The 19,277-nt window shown below is 41.9% G+C and overlaps 5 protein-coding genes across 5 annotated transcripts; 2 read left to right on the top strand and 3 right to left on the bottom strand.

Annotated features, from left to right (window-relative positions):
• Nucleotides 1–99: 99 nt before the first annotated feature.
• MONOS_7928 (uncharacterized protein) lies at nucleotides 100–8,865 on the top strand (the record flags this gene model as incomplete). The annotated part of the gene is made up of 3 exons (XM_067878294.1): nucleotides 100–134; nucleotides 267–352; nucleotides 414–8,865. 3 exons carry the CDS (start codon nucleotides 100–102, stop codon nucleotides 8,072–8,074), a joined length of 7,782 nt encoding a protein of 2,593 aa, XP_067725307.1. The 3' UTR covers nucleotides 8,075–8,865.
• MONOS_7929 (DNA replication licensing factor MCM8) lies at nucleotides 8,855–11,946 on the bottom strand. The gene is made up of 2 exons (XM_067878295.1): nucleotides 11,724–11,946; nucleotides 8,855–11,654 (listed from the first exon to the last, which is right to left on the bottom strand). The coding sequence occupies exons 1-2, from the start codon at nucleotides 11,880–11,882 to the stop codon at nucleotides 8,994–8,996; spliced, it is 2,820 nt and encodes a 939-aa protein (XP_067725308.1). The 5' UTR covers nucleotides 11,883–11,946; the 3' UTR covers nucleotides 8,855–8,993.
• A 119-nt stretch (nucleotides 11,947–12,065) lies between these two features.
• MONOS_17745 (putative Integral membrane protein S linking to the trans Golgi network) lies at nucleotides 12,066–12,686 on the top strand (the record flags this gene model as incomplete). Its single annotated transcript, XM_067870695.1, has 3 exons — nucleotides 12,066–12,127; nucleotides 12,172–12,357; nucleotides 12,406–12,686. The coding sequence occupies 3 exons, from the start codon at nucleotides 12,066–12,068 to the stop codon at nucleotides 12,635–12,637; spliced, it is 480 nt and encodes a 159-aa protein (XP_067725309.1). The 3' UTR covers nucleotides 12,638–12,686.
• Nucleotides 12,687–16,617: 3,931 nt separating this feature from the next.
• MONOS_17746 (uncharacterized protein) lies at nucleotides 16,618–17,405 on the bottom strand (the record flags this gene model as incomplete). Its single annotated transcript, XM_067870696.1, has 2 exons — nucleotides 16,618–17,061; nucleotides 17,301–17,405. The coding sequence occupies 2 exons, from the start codon at nucleotides 17,403–17,405 to the stop codon at nucleotides 16,618–16,620; spliced, it is 549 nt and encodes a 182-aa protein (XP_067725310.1).
• Nucleotides 17,406–17,582: 177 nt separating this feature from the next.
• MONOS_17747 (uncharacterized protein) lies at nucleotides 17,583–19,238 on the bottom strand (the record flags this gene model as incomplete). Its single annotated transcript, XM_067870697.1, has 3 exons — nucleotides 17,583–17,842; nucleotides 17,925–18,562; nucleotides 19,036–19,238. The coding sequence occupies 3 exons, from the start codon at nucleotides 19,236–19,238 to the stop codon at nucleotides 17,583–17,585; spliced, it is 1,101 nt and encodes a 366-aa protein (XP_067725311.1).
• Between the last annotated feature and the right edge of the window lie 39 nt (nucleotides 19,239–19,277).

Below are 19,277 nucleotides of genomic sequence, written 5' to 3' on the forward strand. Positions count from 1 at the left end.
TAATTGACGTATATTTTATGAACGATAACATTCCATCAGAATGAAATTTGCCATAACAATTATTCATCAGAAACCAATTTCATAAAGTTGAGATTTTGCATGATTCCTCATGCGTGCGACAGTTGCAGGAAAAAGTATGAACTCAAATTTTGTTGTTTGTTAGATATACAAAATAATTGTCTTTTGCCTAAACTCACAGAAAAATAAAATGCGATGGGTGTGACATTAATTTTTTATTCTCTATAATAAAAAATTTTTTCTTGTAGCAATTCTCCATGCTATAATTGCGTTTCTAGGGGGTTGGAATGTACCTATAAATTACCAACAAAAAAGAGAGGGGGATCAAATAGAAGTTTGTAAAAAATTTATGATTTCTCTTCAAAGAATAATTTATTTGCTTCTTCATTTCGTAGCTATCCCTGTTAAAGTCGCAGCTCATTCTCGGGCCAAGAGTTCTTTACCTCCATTTGTTGTTCCTCCTGTGGCAAAGCCATTTGTGGTGAATCCAATTGTTTTTCCTCAAATTCCAACACCTTTTCATCATTCATCTTCGTTACCGCCACCTCCAACACCTTTGAAATCAACTAATGCACCTTTTTCTGTAGTTGGATTTCCAGTTCTCCCGCCGCAAACTGTTTTTGCAAAAGAAACAAATCAGTTGAAGCCTTTTCCTCTTTCCGCTCCTTCATCCATTCAACAAAATGCTCCTTCGACAAATAAACCACTCGTAACGTTTTCATCTTCCTCCAATGATGCAAATCAAGCTTCTCCTGTGAAGATCCAATCATTATCAAAATTTGTTACATCCAGCACTTCGACTTCAATGCCATTCCCTTCTTCACCACCAAAGGATACTCCATCTGAAACAAAAAGCTCGAAGAACACAGAGGAACAAAAACAGGTTGAAGTCAGATTCAATGGAATAGACTTTGACAAAGTGAAGGTCAAAGGCAAAGGCACTTCCAAAGGAAAAAGTCCAGGGAAAGGCAAAGGGAAAGGGAAAGGTAGTGCTTCATCAGTTCATTATGGACACGGCAAGTCATCCCACCCGCACATTCTCTCGATGGTCCCTCTCCAGCCGTACCCGCAGCCGCCCACTGGCTTTTCGCGGATGAACATCCCGTTTCTGGCGATTGGGCCGAACAAGCTGCTTTACCTGGAGATCTATCGGAGATATGTCAATCCATATGTCAATTTCCACGGAGGCGATATTTCCTTCTTTGCTGTATTTCCGTTTAACCCGGTGGAGGTTCTGCTGCAGCTGAAGCGCAAGAAGAGAGAGAAAGCACGCTTGAAACATCGTTCTTCAACTTTAAAAGAATCTTCTTCTTCGTCATCATCATCCTCCTCCTCCTCATCATCTTCTTCTTCTTCTTCCTCCTCCTCCTCATCATCATCATCATCTGCTTCTTCTCCCTCTTCCTCCTCCTCTTCTTCCTCCTCCTATTACGAAGCACACACCTCCTTCACCCGGATGGAGCATCTTGTCCTGCACTATCTGGATGCACTGCATGTGCAGTTTTACACCATCATCGCCATTGCCGCTGCTATGATCGAGCACAACCACACGGCTGCTGTGAGCATCCGGCAGGCCCGAATGATTGCAGCTGTGCTGGGCGATGTGACAGGAAACATTCGCGATAAGAAGAAGAACCTGATTGACAAAGTGGGTGCGACAATGTCGGTGATACGCGATATCTCAGCGGCGGTGGTGGAGAAGTTGGACAAGGCGGTGACTGCAGGAGAATTGAAGACGAAGCAGGAAGAGGAGCAGAAAAGAAAGGAGGAGAAGGGAAAGGAAGAGAAAGGAGAAGCGGAAATCAAAAAGCAGGATACTGATTGCTTGGAGAGTTTTAGGGGAAGCAAATCAGCAGAAGTTTCTGATGTTTCAAAGAAATCGTCCACTCCAAATGATTCCTTGAATGCAAATGCTTCTTCTCAAAGTATCAAAGTCAAAGTCAGTGACACAAACATTGACTCCTCCAAAAGCACTGCCAAAGACACAGCCAACAGCACTGCCTCTCAGCAGTCATCCAGCAGCCGTGTACGCTTGCAGCTATTCAAAGGGATTGTGATGCACCCTGTTCTCTATTCTCTCCTTTCTTCATTTCTGAACTGCTACTGCATCGCAAACAACATGGCGCCCACGCCGTGCGAGCTGATGGAGGACTGCTTTGTGATTGAGTATCTGCGCGGTATGCTGCTCCTCTCCTGCTTCTTTGTGGGGAGGCAGCACCGCCGTAGCGCCTTGATGATGAAGCACACATTAGAGCAGTTCGAGCACACATCCACACTCGACCTCTTCTTCTCTGAGTACAGCCCGTTCCACCACATCACGCTGCATCCGGAGATCAACATGTGCAGAACCAACGCGGAGAGTATGATGCAGTCCATGCGGACGCTTTCCACTGCCCTCCGTCAATTCGCACACTCGCAGCTTTCAGGCACGCAGCCACCAAACCCTTCTGCCTTTTTTGAGCAAAAACATCAACACAAAGAAGACAATCTGCTGGCAGACGAAGAGTCGATTGGCCGGATCTTCGGTGCGATTGGTGAGTGCATCCAGGCAGAGTCTGATCCGCAGCTGAAGGAGACCATCCAGCTGAAGAAGTACCGCTCTGTACAGACTCCCTTACGCATCTTTGCGAAGACTGACTCTGCTTTAAGGATCCTCCATCACATCTACCGCAATCTGGTGATGTTCCGGTGTCCGAAATGCTTTGCGACAAAGGATTTGAAGGAGAAGTACATAAAAGCTTCTTGTGGCTTTTCTTCTTCTTCCTATTCTTCCTCTTCATCTTCTCCAACTACCCCAAAATCCAAGCCAGTGATGATCTTCCACACGACCATCGCAAGCCGTGCATGCTCTCCCTTGTTTGCCACAAAAGTGGACACAAACATACTCCGCCCACTGCTTAGCACTTACATGCAGACACTTGAATACCCATTACGCACATTCTACGCAGACATCTTCCGCATTACTGTTCCTGAAAGGGAGCGGCTTTTAGAAGAGGTTGAGGAAGAGACAATGAAAGAGGCAGGTAAGAATAGAAATGGAAGTGGAAGTGGAAGCGAAAGTGAAAGTTTCAATGATTGCAGAAGCAGAAGCAATTCAAATGACAGCAATCTTAACAATGACAATGAGGACAATAAAAGCAGCAGCGCCAGCGTCTTATTTGACAGCAGCTGCAGAGGCAGCTGCAACCGCTCTATCTCCCAATCTTTCTGCCAGAACACGTCAGCGCTGCTAATGATAGCCGAGGCGGCGTCTGTCTCGTCCATCATCCGCTCGCTCAAAGAGAACATCAGCCACAAGGAGTTCCAGGACTATGCGACATTTGTGGCGCAGGGCATTGGCTCGACCGAAGCGTCAAGGCCTCATTCAACACAATATTCTATGAGTGATGCAAGCAACTCGACAACAGCAACAACAACAATTGAACAATCAAAGAAAACAGAAGGTAGTTCTAATGCAACATCAACTTCTTCTTCTTCTTCTTCTTCTTCTTCTGAACAATTCTCGGCACAGGAAATCAGCCCACAACGCCCTCTCCGCACGTGGCTTTCCATGTTTGTGTCCACCGTAGAGATGAAGGGGAGTGCTTTGAAAGCTGTTCTTTCCGGCTCGTTCTCTGAAATCTCCCCGACTCGCATCGTATCTCCGCAGCAGGCGCTGTTTGAGAAGATGATTGTGTTTGTGCACAGGCTGACGACGACCACACCGAAAAAAATGAAAGAGTACATCACAACACTCCTATTGGCCAATTTTGTCGCGAACAACATTTCTTCTCACTGTGACATTGCATCTCAGACTTCCCTGCTGAAACAGCTGAAACATCTGACTCCAACAAAGACACATGCGGCTGATCCGAGCAAGTTTGAGCTGGAGTCAACGCTTGCCTCGCTGGATGCAGCAGACATCACACACTCCTTCGCCTGCAGCCCCACTGGCAGCCTTTCCATCCGTACGTATCTCTCCTTGCACAGCACAATGTTCCTGGTTACAGCTCTCTTCCCTGTCTCGTTCTTCATCATGCGCCCGTTCTCGAAAGCAGACTTCTTCCCGTTCCACTGCACCCCCTTTCCTGCGGAGCATCTGCATGCGGTTGTGCGCTCGTTGAACACCACGTTTGGGCTGCTGATTGCAGCTGGCGCGCAAACACTGGAGCCAATTCTGACGCTGCACGAAGTATCAAGGGTGAATCGTGATCCGTTTGTTACGTGTGCAATCTCGGATTTTGGAAGGCGTTGCGACAATTTGCAAGAAAAGGCGGTGAACGAATCGAATGATGAAACAGAAAACAAAGCCAATGATGATGGTAAGCAAAAGGATGATTCTGTTCCATCGACCCATCCGTCTACAGCAAGTGCAACGTCACCACTAACAATTTCGCAAACGCAGGAACTTCCAAAAACTGCATCATCAAATCCATTTTTGGACTTTATTCCTCCTCGCCCCACGCAATATTTCCCAGCATCATCTGAGTCGTCAGCAAATCCCAATGAAAACACCAAAAACACTTTGTCTTGCTGGTTTCTCGATCTGTCAAAGATCCATCCAGATCTCTTTTCTGAGCAGAAAGCGCGCGAAACACTGTGCGAAATGGCGAAGAAACGAGGAAATTTCGTGTGCAAATGCGGAGAAGAGCTGACACACAACAAAAATGTGGATTTGACCTGTCTTCTGTCGACAATCATTCCTCCACCGTTCATCCAATTTGGGACAAAACAGACGCAAGATATCGAAAGCCCACTGAACAAGACGAGTTTTTTTGATCTGAGCAAGGCAAAACAAGAGCACTGGACTCCTAACGCTGCTACGCCACTGGACATGGTGAATGCTATTGTGCATCCTTCGCTTTCGTCGCTTGTGTGTCAGAGAGAAAAAAGCAATGGAAAAGAAAAAGACACTCAAAACGGATCGAATGCAGCAAAGGAAAGAAACAAGAACAGCGACAGACAGAAGAGAGACGACGGAGTGCAGTTCCCAACGATGCTCCGTTTTCCTCTCCAGTTCCTCCACAATGTTGTGCGGTTTGTGCAAGAAAACCCATTCGATCCTTCCTCTTCCTCTTCCTCTTCCTCCTCAGCATTTGCATCTGCATCTTCAACAACATCAGCTCAGCCTCCTTCAACATCAAATGAGATTAATTTTTTGTCCTCTTCCAGGCTGAAAGCCGAAGTGGCACAGCTGTTTTCCTCGCTTTCGATGGACTGCAGCACGTTCGTGGGCCAAATCCAGCAGCCTGATTTTCCTCCTTCCCTCACTATGGATGCAGTAACCACTGGTTCCTATCCAGTGCAGACCGCCTGCTATTACTTAGTCGCTGTGTCAAGTGTAGCTCTGTTGCTGCTCAGCTTCCGCTTCTATGCGGGGGCGCTTGTGGTGTCGAACGAGATTATGCGGTTGTGTCTCATTGAAATCATCAATCGCGGGCTGCTGATCTTCCGCTCGGGGTCGTTGATGAATTATCCGCTTGTGTTTATCTCGACTGTTTACTCCTATCTGCTCAGAAGGCACCCGACACACATTAAACAGAAAGCGAATGTGTCATCAGTATCAACATCTTCGTCATCGTCATCATCTCCATCATCGGAAACAAAGGCAAAAGTTGACATTCCATATAATTCATCGAATTCATCGGATGGAAAAACAGAGGTGAAATCAAAGGGAAAATCAGAAGAAAATCCAGATGATGAGCTTATATATCTCGTTGATGATGAGGTTCTGTTGCGAGAGTCCTTCCGAAACTACTTTCTGCTCTGTCAGCTGTCAAACTTGCTGAAAAAGGAAGTCATCCCGCCTCCTTCTCTCATGTCTGCTTTCTCTTTCTTCACTGAACTCTCTTCTTCAAATTCTTCAAATTCTTCAAATTCTTCCTCCTCCTCTTCAACTGCACCGAAGTTTCTTACTCCCTTGTTCATCCGTACTGTGCAGGTGTACTTACAGCACAAGGAGCATTCGTGTTTGCTGAGTGACTTGTTCGCATCAGAGTATGTGGAAGTTACACAAGAGAACAGCAACAACTTGTATGCCATCCACATGAGCAATGCGAAAGTGTTTGGGGAAAGCACAAACTCGTTTGGAGAAGAGCTGTTGGATGCGATGCGCCTGTGGAGGAAGACGAAGAAGAAGGAGATGATTGAAGAGTTCAAAAGGATGGGAGAAGAAGGTGAAGGAGAAGGAGAAGGAGAAGAAAGTGCGTCAAGTGGTGGAAAGCAAGCGATTGGGAAAGCGAAGCAGAAATTGCTTCAAATGGACTCTCCAGAACATATTTCCTTTGAGAAGTTTGAGCAGAGATTGAAAGGAGTTGCAATTGCTGAGCAAGTTCTGGAAGAGCTATTTGACAAAAACAAAGACAAGAGCGAGAAGGAGAAGGGGGTTTCAGGGAAAGGGAAGAGTGAGCAAATGCTGATGGATGAAGAGGCCGGGAATGATATGTATCTGGAAGAGAAGGAGGCAGAGAGCGAAGACGAAAGAAGCGCCGAGTTAGACTTCAACGAAGATGACAGCGAAGAGAAAGGAGACGAAGATAAAGCGAAAGAAAGTGACAGCTCGTCTTTTCTATCTGATAATCTTGAAGACACACCACAAAACTTTCAAGGAGGTAAAAGAGGGGTAGGTGATGATGGCACTGTCGGTGCTATGAACAAGAAGCGGAAGAGGACACGGAAGGAAGCGCTTATGCACAGCACACCTAAATATCTCAGAAGAACAAAGAAGAAAAGAATGAGGGCAGACTTAATGAAAGAAGAAGATGGATCTGGAGATGGCAGTGATAGCAATGATGACGATGACGCAACTCAAACAGATTTTGATTCGTCAGATGAAAGCGACAATTTTGCTGGGATTCCGAAGCTATCACTCTATCCAAATGGCAGAGCACAATACTACAATGCCCTTGCATTAAAGAAAAAAGAGCAGAATTTGGACTCCAGTTTGCCGCCAAATAGAACTTATACTTCTTCTTCATCTCCTTCATCATCTTCTCCTCTTCCTTCATCATCATCATTCGGAAATTCACTCCGTGACAGCTCACTCCAAGGCAAACCGTTGGAATATCTCTCATACCCTCCTTCGATATGGCATGCTCCCACAGCTTATCCTTCCACCCCAAGTACTTTCATATCTGCCTATCAAATGCCCTATTCAGTCAAAACATCAGAACCATCACAAATTCCTGAAGAACCGCCCTTTTCGTATTCTCCTTCGTTCTATTCAGATGCCCTGCGCTTTCCTTCTTCTCCTCCGCTTGCTCTGATGCATCCCCCAATTTCTGAGAGGCCGCTCTCGCCTGCAATGTATTCGTATGCAACTAGTCTTTATGATGGCACGCCGATGCAACATCCACAGCAACTAACACAGCAAGCATCACTTTCTCGGCAGCAACAGCAACAGATGCAGCAGCAGCAACTGATTGTGCAATCTCAAACATCAGCGTTCTATCCCTCTTCGTATCCGGCTGCCATTTCTGCATCTATTTCTTCTTCTCCTTCATCTTCATCATCCTCCTCCTCTTCTTCTTCTTCTGTAGCTGATTCCTATTTGATGTCATATCCAAAAACAGCAGCGGCTCCCCAGGCGCCTTCAACATACTTTCAGGATTCCTTCCCTTCGCAGTCAGTAAAATACCCTGCAATGCCAGATTCTTACTCCTCCTCTCCTTCCCCTTTGCCTTCGCTCTCTTCTTTTGCACCGTCTTCCTCTCCTGTCTCTCCTTCGTCCTTTGAATCCTCTCTGTTTCTGACTTCTTTCACTCCTCCTCTTCCCACCTCTTCTGCTTTTGTCCCTCCCTCAAGCTCCATTCTTTCTCCTCTTTCTGGCAGTACGCCAAGTGCTTTGTCTTCCTTCGATTCATCTGGTGTTGGCAGCAACAATAGCAGCAATAGTATCAGCAGCAGCAATAGTAGCATCAGTAGCAATCCATTGCTGGGTGAAGGTTTCAATGATGATGACGATGACTGGTTGCCTTCTGCAGCGCAGAGGGAGGTGGATGGTATGTCTGCAGTGAATGGGAACTTTCCAGAGGAGTTTGCGTCGATGTTCAGCACAGCGTTTGAAATGAGCCTGTAAGATTTACTTGTTCTTCTTGCTTTGATTGTAAATGTACCCTTTTGAGATTGCCTTTTAAAGTGCTTTTCTCTCTCTCTCTCTCTATTTCTTTCTCTTTTTCTCTTTCTCTTTTTCTCTTTCTCTTTTTCTCTTTCTCTCTTTCTCTTTCTCTTTTTCTCTTTCTCTCTTTCTCTCTTTCTCTTTCTCTTTTTCTCTTTCTCTTTTTCTCTTTCTCTTTTTTCTTTCTTTTCTCTTTTTCTCTTTCTCTTCTTTCTCTTTCTCTTTTTCTCTTTCTCTCTTTCTCTTTCTCTTTTTCTCTTTCTCTTTTTCTCTTTCTCTTTTTCTCTTTCTCTTTTTCTCTTTCTCTTTTTCTCTTTCTCTTTTTCTCTTTCTCTCTTTCTCTTTCTCTCTTTCTCTTTCTCTTTTTCTCTTTCTCTCTTTCTCTTTCTTTTCTTTTGATGTGATTGTTAGCGACGATTGATTGTTCCTACTTTAGCTGCTGTTCAAAATGCATTTCGAATTCATTATCTTTCATATATTGTTCTTTTCTTTTCTTTTCTTTTTTTGTTTCTATTTTTGTGGCTTTTTTATACTCCTCCTCCCTTTAGCTAGATTAGTATTTATTAATTAATAAATTAGAAGGGAAAATTGTTTATTAATTTGTTTTATTTTGTAGAGATATCTGTAATTCTTCTCCTGATAATCTCTCTCATATTTTTTTTTTTTTTACATATAGCTCTTTTAGTTTCACAACGGTTGTGGTCACAATTTTGTTTCAAAAATAAAAATAGACTTGCAACGAAAAAAAGAAAAAAAAATTTTTTTTTGTGAAGTGGTTGAAATGGATTGCAAATGAAATGGTGGAATGACGAAATGACGAAATGGTGATATGTTTAGTGCGAAAGATATGAAATGTGTGCAAAAATGGAGGATAATATGTTCAGGTCACATAATCAGCTGCCTTAATTTGATAAACTCCTCCTGGCTTTTTCAGAAGAATTCCATGGTGATTCATAGTTTCAATCAATCTGTTCAGTTCTTTTGTGATTCCGATCCCTCTTGCCACATCCTGTATTTCCCTTGTAGACATCGTAGCTCTCCCTTGATTGTGCGATGCAGAATGCAGCGCCCTCGCCAGCCGCGTCACATCCTTCGAACGGCTCATGCCAGTCGCCCTTGAAATCTCCAGCAGCCCTGTCTCGTTCGCAAGGTTGTCATAAAGCGACTGCCGCATCATGTCAATCACATCCTGCGCATCGCTCGACGTAACTTCTTCTCTCAGCTCGCTTTTAGCCCGTGCTTCTGCCAGTCTTCTAAGTGACTCCAGCTGTCTGGCCGTCACAACAGCAGCATCAGAAGAATGATGGAGCCTTCGCAAATCCAAAAAGTACTCCCTCAGTTTTGTCACTGCCCCTTCTGTGAGTCGAGGATGGCAGTGTGCACGGGCATATGCAATGTACCTCCGAAGATGCTGGACAGGCACAGGATCAAATGTCGGAGCATCAATCAGAGATTTTGCAGCAAGCTGTGCTTGCGTCGAAGGAGGTGGGAGCAAAGCAAGGGAGCCACGGGTGTCTGTGTCTGAAGATGGCGCAGCTGTTGATTGAGATGTGGATGGAACGGACAGATACTGGTGCTGTGACATTTGAGAACGAGGAGTTGGCATTTCAAAATTTAAAGACGGAGAAATGGGAGCAGACGCATAAGCTAAAGATTGACGTTCAGGCGTCTGTGAATACAACAACGAAACAGGCTGCGAAGAAGAAGAAGAAGGAAGCAGCACAACTTCTGGATCACGCTTGCCTTCGAGCCAATACTGGTCATCTTTCATCCGCTTGTGCTCCATTTCCTCTGCTGTATCAGCCCTCATCGCGTGCATTCGCACAAGATGCTCAGAAAGCTTCCTGTCCGTCTCTGCGTCTGGCTTGTCCATCATCACAAACACAAGATCGAAGCGAGACAGAATCATCGGAGACAGCCTCAGATTCTCACTCACTGTCTTCGATCGGTCGTAATGCCCTCCGCTTGGGTTGGCTGCAGCGAGCACAGAAGTCCTTGCAGACAGCGAGCATACAAGCCCTCCCTTCGCAATAGAAATAGACTGCTGCTCCATCGCTTCAAGAAGCGCCTGGTGCTCCTGCCCCATTTTGTCGAATTCGTCAATGCAGCAAGTTCCTCTGTCGCCCAAAATAAGAGCGCCAGCCTCCAATGCGAAGTCTCCTCCTTCCTTCACAACAGTGACGGTAAGACCAGACGATGTCGATGTGTTTCCACCCACATACACACCCCGTGGAGTGGCAGTCGCAACAGCCCGAAGCATCTGACTTTTACCCATTCCCGGATCTCCCACAATAAGCATGTGAATGCTGCTCCTAACAGGAGTCGTAGACGTAAAAGCCGTTCTGCTCAAGCGCTCTCTTTCGCTCAATCCCATCTGCTGCCCTTGATTTCCTGCTCCTCCGTTTCCATTCGGTCCCAAAACAGCTGCAGAAAAGGAGTCAGCCAAAGCATCTCTGCGAGAAGTATCGCTTCTGTCCGTGCCTCCAAACAGCGCCAGCAGAAAGCCTTGTTTGATGATCTGATGGCCATAGATGTTTGGTGCGAGTGAGTTTACTAAAAACTGGAAGAGATTCGGGCGATACACAATGCGGCGAATCAAGGCAGCATCGCGGGCTGTTGAAAAGGGAGTTGACTTCAGAGAAGCTGATGATGCAGCAGACGTCCCAGCAGCAGAAGACGAAGAGCTAAAGTTGTCTGTAATTGCCATTCCATCTCTGGAAGTTGTAATGTTGTTGGCATAGATAAAGATCAAGAACAATGTTGGTGGCTGTCGAACATTCTGAGAAGAGAAGTTTCCTCCTCTTCCTCTCCAACCCCGCCTGCCTCTCCCAAATCCTCTTTCATTTGCAAATCCTCCATTTCGAGGCGGACCTGCAGAGGTGATTCCTTCAGATTCTGCAGACACAATACGAGCAACTCCTGTGATGCAGGCAATATCTCCAGGCACGCAAGCACCAACAAGCTCTTCAGTAAGCTCGCATTCGATGGTACGTGGAATTCTACCGCTGTCTTTGAAATCTGTGATTATTTCCTGTATTCTGATTTTCTGCCAATCAACGGCAACTATCGATCGTCTGTCAGGATTAAAAATTTTTGAACGGCAGCCAGGTGTTGGGCAGGATTGTGGCATATCCCATCTCCCCTCGGGGAAAGGAAATTCAATTCGAGTTTCGCATCTCGCGCAAATAAAAGTTGCCTTTACAATTAATGGTCTTACAGGTCCTACTCTCACAACAGTTCCTTTAATAGAAACAAATTTATTGATAAAATTTGATTTCACATCGCGCAGGGGTGTTGGTCGATAATTAAATATTCGAAGTAAAACAGGCTCATCGCTATACGGGAGCATTGGAATTCCGCTATATCGAAAAAGCACTTGATGAGCAGCAAGTCTCATTTGCCGTAAAACTTCTTCATGAAGAGTTTCGACTCTTGTCATAAAGTTTGAAACTGCAATATTGCTTATAAGAGGAGAGTCTTGTGGAATTGTTTTAAGTACAGAAGCATCGAATGGAACAATATATTTTCCAATTGCATCATTCTTTAAAAAAAAGAATAAGAAATTTTATTTTATAAATATTTCAAAAATAAATGCATGACACATTCAAACCTGAACTGCAGGAGAAGCATATTTTGACTTAAAAAATTCAATCCAAGCATTAATTCCTGGGAAGAGATTTTGGAAATCTTCCGGTGGGCATCCATGAAAGTATAAGTCCCAACCAATGTACGGGCATGTAAATAATTGTTGCTGCTTTTCTTTTGGCATCAAAAGAATTTATCTTCCGATGTTTAAAAATATTTTTTTTTATTTTCTGGCACCCATTAATAAGGGGACATCCATTTGCAATTTCATCTTGCTTTGGAAAATTGCGCAGGATAAAAGGAAAAATTCTTCATGCGATTTTTCAAAATTGTGAAAAATATTTGCCCATCATAAAATCTCCTTCTAATGCGTGATTTTCTTTATTCTTCTTTTCGAGCTGATATTTTCGACCCACCTCTTTTGATATTGTTTGTTATAAATTGTTAATTTTTAATTCGTAATTAGGTTTTAGGCAAATCATCACAATTTTGTGTGGATGGTACTTTTGTCAGGGAATTGCATATTTGGGATTAGCTTTCCTATTCAAAAAACCAAATATAATCACATTGCAAGATTTCATGCAGCATGATGATTTTTCATTTTCAACTCGAATTGGATGGATAAAAATTCTAACTTTATTGATTGGTTCTCTTCTGAGGTATTACCAATTATTATTTGTTTCAGTACAATATTGTTTTATTAAAAGTTGTGGATTGTATCCTATTGTTGTTCAAAAGTCCAAAAAGTGTTGGGATTTCGCTATATCTGCATGTTTTTTGGATATAATAATTGCTCTTCCATTTGGTGGTTTTCCAACTTCTCCTTCTTGGTGGATAAGTCACTTAATCACCCTTTGCTTGCTTATTTTAATTGCTGAATTTCTATGTGCATATTTTGAATCAAAGCCAATAAATGCACCAACTTTAAGACCAAGATGAACGACTGTCAATCTTGAGATGTGTGTTTTAAGAAGATGTTGCTTGCTTCGAAAAATTGAACAAATATCGATTCTAACTTAAAAACTCAATTTTTTGTATTTTTTCAAAAATTTGATTCTGTGTATAAATTCTTAAGAAACAATGAAATGTACAAATTTTTTATTTTTTGATGCAGTTCACATTTTCATTTTTTAAAAAAAAAATTTCTTTTATAAAAACACAGTAAATTTTTGAATGCCAAAAAGAACTGCCTAGTGCAGGGCTCGAACCTGCGACCGTTGCCTTATTAGAGCAACGCTCTACCGACTGAGCTAACCAGGCTTGTTGATGGGGGAATTTTTTCAATAAATTATATGGTTTCAATATTATTTGAAACACACATTTTTTTACTAAATAATTCATTCTAATAATTTATTTTTACTGTAATCATTTCGTTTCTCAAATACAGTAAAGCTTCTTCAAATGTTTATTTTTTATTTTTCAAACATGACTATCATCATTCAAAATTCCACATAGAAGAATCAAACTCTTTGAGGAGTTGTCATAATTTAATCCCTTTGAAACACTGCACGTTCTGTAACAAACGATAACGCAAACAAAATTTCAATAATTTGAAATATTTTTTTCGTGTTGTTTTTAAGTTTTGTAATGTTTTGCTCATTCTGCTTGCATGTATTTTTCTTATTCACGCTTCCAATGAAAATATAAATACAATAACAAAAAATTCTTTCTCTGTTCAATTGTCACAAAAGGATCTTTTCGAACAACAATGAAATTTGCACCTCATTTTTTTGAAAAGAGTCTTGTAGTAATTTTTTCTTAGCTTTTGTAAATTTTGCAAAAAGCATATAAAGCAAGCCTCAAAATAAATATCTTATTCATTGTTTTTCATCTGTAAAAATAATTAATGGGAGGAAATAAAAAAATTATCCTCAAATTAAAAAAAAACTCATTTCATTCTTCATCTTGTTCAAGAATACATTTTCTGAAAAATTTTTCCTAATTATCTAAAAGAAAAAAAAATCGACAAGGATGGGATTTGAACCCATGCTCCCAAAGGGAATTAACTTAGCAGGCTAACGCCTTAACCACTCGGCCACCTTGTCAGAAAAGAGGATTTCAAAATTATCATGCAGACTTGCCTAAATATGAAAAAGAAAAATGATAAAAGTTTTATTTGATAAAAAAAATTATTTATTTTACCTTTGAGATTCTCTTAAAAGTGTGATTATTGCTTTCAGCATAACATTTTTCTGTGAATAGTTTTTGGATAGGTCTTTTGTTATTTCTTTTAAAGTCATCAAAAGATTAGAAAAGAAGATTAAGTTGTGATAATACGTGGCAAGTGGAGTAGATCCTGGTACCAAGGTGATCCCACCCACTATTTATATCATTTTCATTTTGAAAATCTCTTCTAGGGTTAACCCTAACCCTAAATTTGCTCTGTAAAACCCTAAACCATCACACTATCCAATATGAAATTGTTTAACTCTTCAAAACCCTAAAACCTAATATGCACAATAAGAATAAATAACAGAATATTAATAATTAAGGGAGTTGATCATGAGGTACCAGGATCTTCTCCATTTGCCTAATACGTTGATGTTTCTTTTCAATCAGTATAAAATATGGGTGATTTTTTTTGATATCATCAAAAATTCCGACGTTTGATCAAAAAATTGTTTCATTAAGTGTGGGATTGATACGAGATTTTTTATTTGAAATTACATTAAAATAAAGTGGGTGATTTTTTTTGATATCACAAAAAATTACGAAGTTTGATCATTATAATTTTTTATTAAGGGTGGGGTTTATTAGAAAATTTTAATTAATATTTTGATAAAAATATAGTTTAATATATTATCATTATTAATTATTTGTTGTTTTTAATTTGTTTCCAATTTATTTTATTACAAATATCATAAAATAAAAATAATTTCAAAAAAAAAACTCGAAAATTCAATAAACATTATAAAACATAAGTTATCTTGTTTGAGAAGCATGATAATGATTGTTTCAATACTCAATAAATCAATTTCTTAAATGAAGAATGTTAAATGATGTTATTGAAAAGAAATTTCAAAATAGATGTTGAAGATCCAAATAAATATGTTGAAAAAAACAATTATCGAAAACACAAAAACAAAAATATGATTGTTATGCAGGATATTTCACAAGAAATTCACAGTTTGCAGTTTATTTCGATTTTAAAACAAATAATGCAAAAAAGAACTTTTGTTGATTTATTCGTCAAAAGAAGTGACAGATGATAATAAAAAAAAAATCACTATTTAAAAAATTGAACAATACAATTTGTGAATTTTCATTTTTTGCGCCAAAAATGCTTCCATTAAACGAAAATCTTCACTTGCACTTTTTCATCTTTCTCTATCTCTGTCTTCCATCCTCTTCCTCGTCTTTTAAATACATTTGGATGTCTTCCTCCTCAGATGCTCTGCTGTTGTCACCTTTCTCAACACCTGCATCACCACCCACTGCCACTTCTCCTTCACTCCTCATTCGCATCTGCTCACTCTTCCCTCTTCTCCTTCCTCGATGGGTCCCTCGCTGTGTTCTCCTCCCTCTTTTCCTCTCCAAAACATCCTTTCCACTTCAGCTCAATGCTCATTTGTGCTTGCAAAGTTACCCTTCGCCTCTCCAGGATATCTGTCCATTCCCTCCACCTCACCTGCCCTGCTATTCGTGCTCTCCCCGCTTCCTCCCTCTTCCTCTCCCACTCCAACCTCTCCACCCTACATCCTGCCTAGCCTCTGCTGGTTTTTCAATAATAGCATCAGCTTCTTCGTTGAGCATCTCATCACCACTATTTATCCACTGAATGATTCAGCGTGTTATTTTCATCTTTCTGTTTTAAATAAGTCAACAAGCTTCTTCAGCATGATGTTCTCCTTCTTCACTACCATTTCTTTCGACCAGTTCAGAGGCGAACAACTGTGAACATATCGACAGCTGCTTGTTCACCTGCAACAGATCAGCCTGTCCCGAATGTCGCCTTTGCCTGCAGCATCATCATCAGCTCTGACTTTTGTGAGATTAACATTGCCTCGCTTTGACAAAGCGACTGCGCACTCTCTGGCACTTCCAAGTGGCTTCCCAACCATCGATTAGCTCTCCGAAGCATCGCATCTTACATCCCTTCCCTGCTGTTTGTTGCTGTGCTTAAGGACACCCATGAAAAAGAAGCAGCAGACGGAATGATTCAGATAAATAACAATTGATTATTTCTCCGTTTTAGCGTTCTTTTACTGCTCGTTGAAGTCTTCTCTTCCAACTTTTCTCCTTTTCCATATTATCCTTTTTTCTTTTAAAATCTCTTCAATTTTTTTAAATCCAAATTCCATTCATAATATTCTGTTTTTAATAAATTTATCTTTCTCTTTATCTTCATTCTCTTCATTCACCAAATAATTTTCTTTTCATTTTTTGAAGAAGATGATTTCTTCATAAATACTATTCTTTTTTTTTCCGCTGTTATTCCTTATGAAGATGTAAAAAATGAAGAAATACGATAAGAAGAAGAAGATGATGATGATGACTACGATGATTAATCAGATGGTAGCTGTAACAAAAGCAGAGCAAGGAGGACAGTTGCAGGTGAAGATGAAAGAATATCCTTTGAAAAAAGAAAGAATTTTGAAAAAAATAGACTTCGCATCGTAGAATTCTCAGGAATTGCTCCAGATGGGGGAGAAAAGAAAAAGTGAAAGATACCCGTTCACGACTCTGAAGTGGGAGAGAGAGATTCGAAGGAAAAGGGAGGAAAACTAAGGATGGAGAATTTTTTGATGTGAATGACGGAGAAGAGGGAAAAGGAGAGGGAGATTGCGAAAGAGAAGAGAGAGGTAACTGAGAGGAGGTGACGCTTGTCTGAAGCTGATGTGGAAGAATTGCTGAGAATTAGTCTTTCTTTATCTGATAGGGAAGTTCTCCTCTTCTTCCACTTGCTGTTCCTTATGCATTTATCGCATGCCAACAGAAGTTGTATTGGCTTCATCAGCAGCAGAATTTGAAGATCCACTCAGGTCCAGTGCATCTGTTGTTATATTCGGTGCCAATGAAGTTGACTGAGACTCAGATGTTTGCTGGACAGAAGCAAAAGCGGAAGGTGTGGCTTGTGCGAATGCAGCGCCAACAACCTCCAATCGCTGGATGAGAGAGGCAGAAATGAACATCGAAGGAGAAGAAGAAGGTTTCTGGACATGGTGTGTCTCGAATATGGCTGATATTTTGTGGAGCAAGTCCTTCTTCACCATCAGCCTGTGAGCAGCGGTTGCAACAGCAGTGAGTGCAGTGCGCGTGGCCAGCAGACAAAGCAGCAGGCGATTGGACAACGCGGCAGAAGGTCCGAGGGGCTGCGTGGAGAATGAGATGATGGCAGGTGTTGTGATGGAGGATGATGTGGACTGAGAATTTTCAAAGAAGTGACGAAGGAGGTGAATAAAGAAGGGATGGAGAACACGGAAGATGAAGTGAAAGACACTGAAAGCATCTTTGAAAGCAGAGTGCGGACGATAGAAGTGAGTGGATGAGAAAGATGGAGAGGACACACGTTGACAAGAAGCGCTCATGAAAACTCGAGAGAAGAAGGCAGAATCGAATGCTGCTCCCCTTTCTGTGGATACTCAATGCACAGCGGAACAACCTGAAAAGATGGATTTGTCAGTTCGAGCAGAGTTTCTCCGATGGATGGGACATATGTAGTTCTTTGAGGAGGAACTAAAATTGTATTTTCTGAGGCAGACAGCATAAGTTGTTGGTCTTCGAAAAAGACAGACGAAGCAAACAAAAGCGGGTCAAGCAGAATATTCGCATTGATTGCATATGACTCTCTTTCCACTGCATTCAAAGAGAAATTATTTTCATCATTCTTTCTATTGATCTTGTTCTGCACATCAGGAATAGTGCTGAAGATTCCCCTCTCTTCTCAGAACAGCTCAACTGTGCCTCTTGCCTCGTCCCCTCCTTCAACAGCTGTCCTTCCTTCTCCTCTCCACACATTCATCTCCTTTCTCATGTTCTCCACCAGTTGCATATCTCTCACAGTATCTTCTCCTCCCAAGCTGAACAGCCTCGTTCCACACAACAGGCTCAGAAACGAGTTCGCATCATTTGCCAATACTTTCCCTGTTTCACCAGCATGCGAAGAAGGAATGGTTGTGAACTTTGGAGCTGAGGTGGCCAAAGCTGGTTGAAAAGATGAGACAGCGCGTTTCCGAGTGAGTGGAGCAAAGCAGCGCCTTCATTCTTCCCAACCTGCTGCATCGACCACAAAACAGTTTCTCCAGCCCTGTCTTCAGTCTGCATTTCCTCCCAAACAGAATGATAATCCCAAAGTCATCCACTCCTCCACCATCACTTCCATTGGCATTGATATTTGCATAACCTGTCTGGTTAGACAGACTTGCAGAAGAAGAAGCTATCGCAAACCCGTTTTCCGCAGCTGCTCTGAGATGTTCCTGCAATTCTCTGCGGAGTGCTGCTCTGATGGCAGACAAGACAAGATTCCTTCGTAACACAGAAACAGCCGCCAAGCTGTGGTTGATGTGTCTTCTGCGCGGGCTCTGCAGCGCTTCTCTGCTGCCGTCTGAGCCAATTGTGTTCTTGTATTCTTCTTTCTCTCCATTTTCCTTTGTGGACTTGGGTGAAGGAAAGGTAAACTGCAGAGGGGTCGAACTGAGCTCTCCGCTGGAGATGGTTGAGATGTGTGAGAAAGTGACATGCGACTTCTTCTGATTTCTCTTTTTGGATTCAGATGAAAGCGTCTTTCGCTGCTTGGGAGTGAAGCGCAAGGCATGGAGTGTGTATGAGTCTTCTTTTCTTTCCGCTGCCTTGTCTGCTTTATTGGCATTTAATGCGTCAGCAGATTGTGTTAAATCCAAACTGTCTTCATCATCACTAACGTCACTATCATCGCTATCGTCATTATCTTCGTCTTCACAATCTTCTTTTGCTTTTTCAGTGTCAGCTGCACCTTCTCCGTTCACTCACTCTTTCATCTCTTCATCTCGAACAAATAGAACATGTTCTTCCCTTTCCCTCTCGGCCAGATCTTTCTTTTGAGCGTCTTTGCCTTGATTTCCTCTTCCTGAACGAGATTTGAAGGCAGCAGAAGGAAGACTGGCTTGATTAGAGGAATAATACTTCCATGTGTCAGCTTCAGTATGTTCTTCTTCTTCTTCGTAAGTGCCTCCTTCTTCTGCCTCTCTTTCATCTCAGCTGCATTAAATGTTGCTTCAACTCAGCTGTTTTCTCTCATTTTTGCCGAGTTGCATGTGTTCGAGGTGTCATATTCAAAAACAGATCTGCTCTTTTCCAGTGTCTGCCGAATGGACCGTGTACTTGTCAAAAATATCTTTGCACTGAGAATCCTGTCTTACTCCATGTCTTCATCTTCTTCCTCCTCCTCATCCTCATCAAAAACTTCCTCGTCATCTTCATTTCCATCAATGTTTCTGTCACTTCTTCCACTTGTCTCACTCGTGTCAGACACAGAAGAGTCAAATGTGATGCTGCAATCTACCACATGTAGCAGCTCCAGCTCTCTCGAAAGCATCTCACTCAGTACATCATACGAACTCATCGTCGGACTTGTCTTTGATAGGAATGCTTTTCCTTTCGC

Source organism: Monocercomonoides exilis (assembly GCF_001643675.1).
Source record: "Monocercomonoides exilis strain PA203 chromosome Unknown scaffold29-1213020, whole genome shotgun sequence".
NCBI classification, from domain to species: Eukaryota; Preaxostyla; order Oxymonadida; family Polymastigidae; genus Monocercomonoides; species Monocercomonoides exilis.

Coding starts and splice junctions, on each gene's coding strand:
- MONOS_7929 (XM_067878295.1), bottom strand. CDS start 11,882: ATGCCAAAAGAAAAGCAGCAACAATTATTTACATGCCCGTACATTGGT. Junction 11,655..11,723: donor ATGCTTCTCCTGCAGTTCAG/GTTTGAATGTGT, acceptor TTTTTTTTAAAG/AATGATGCAATTGGAAAATA.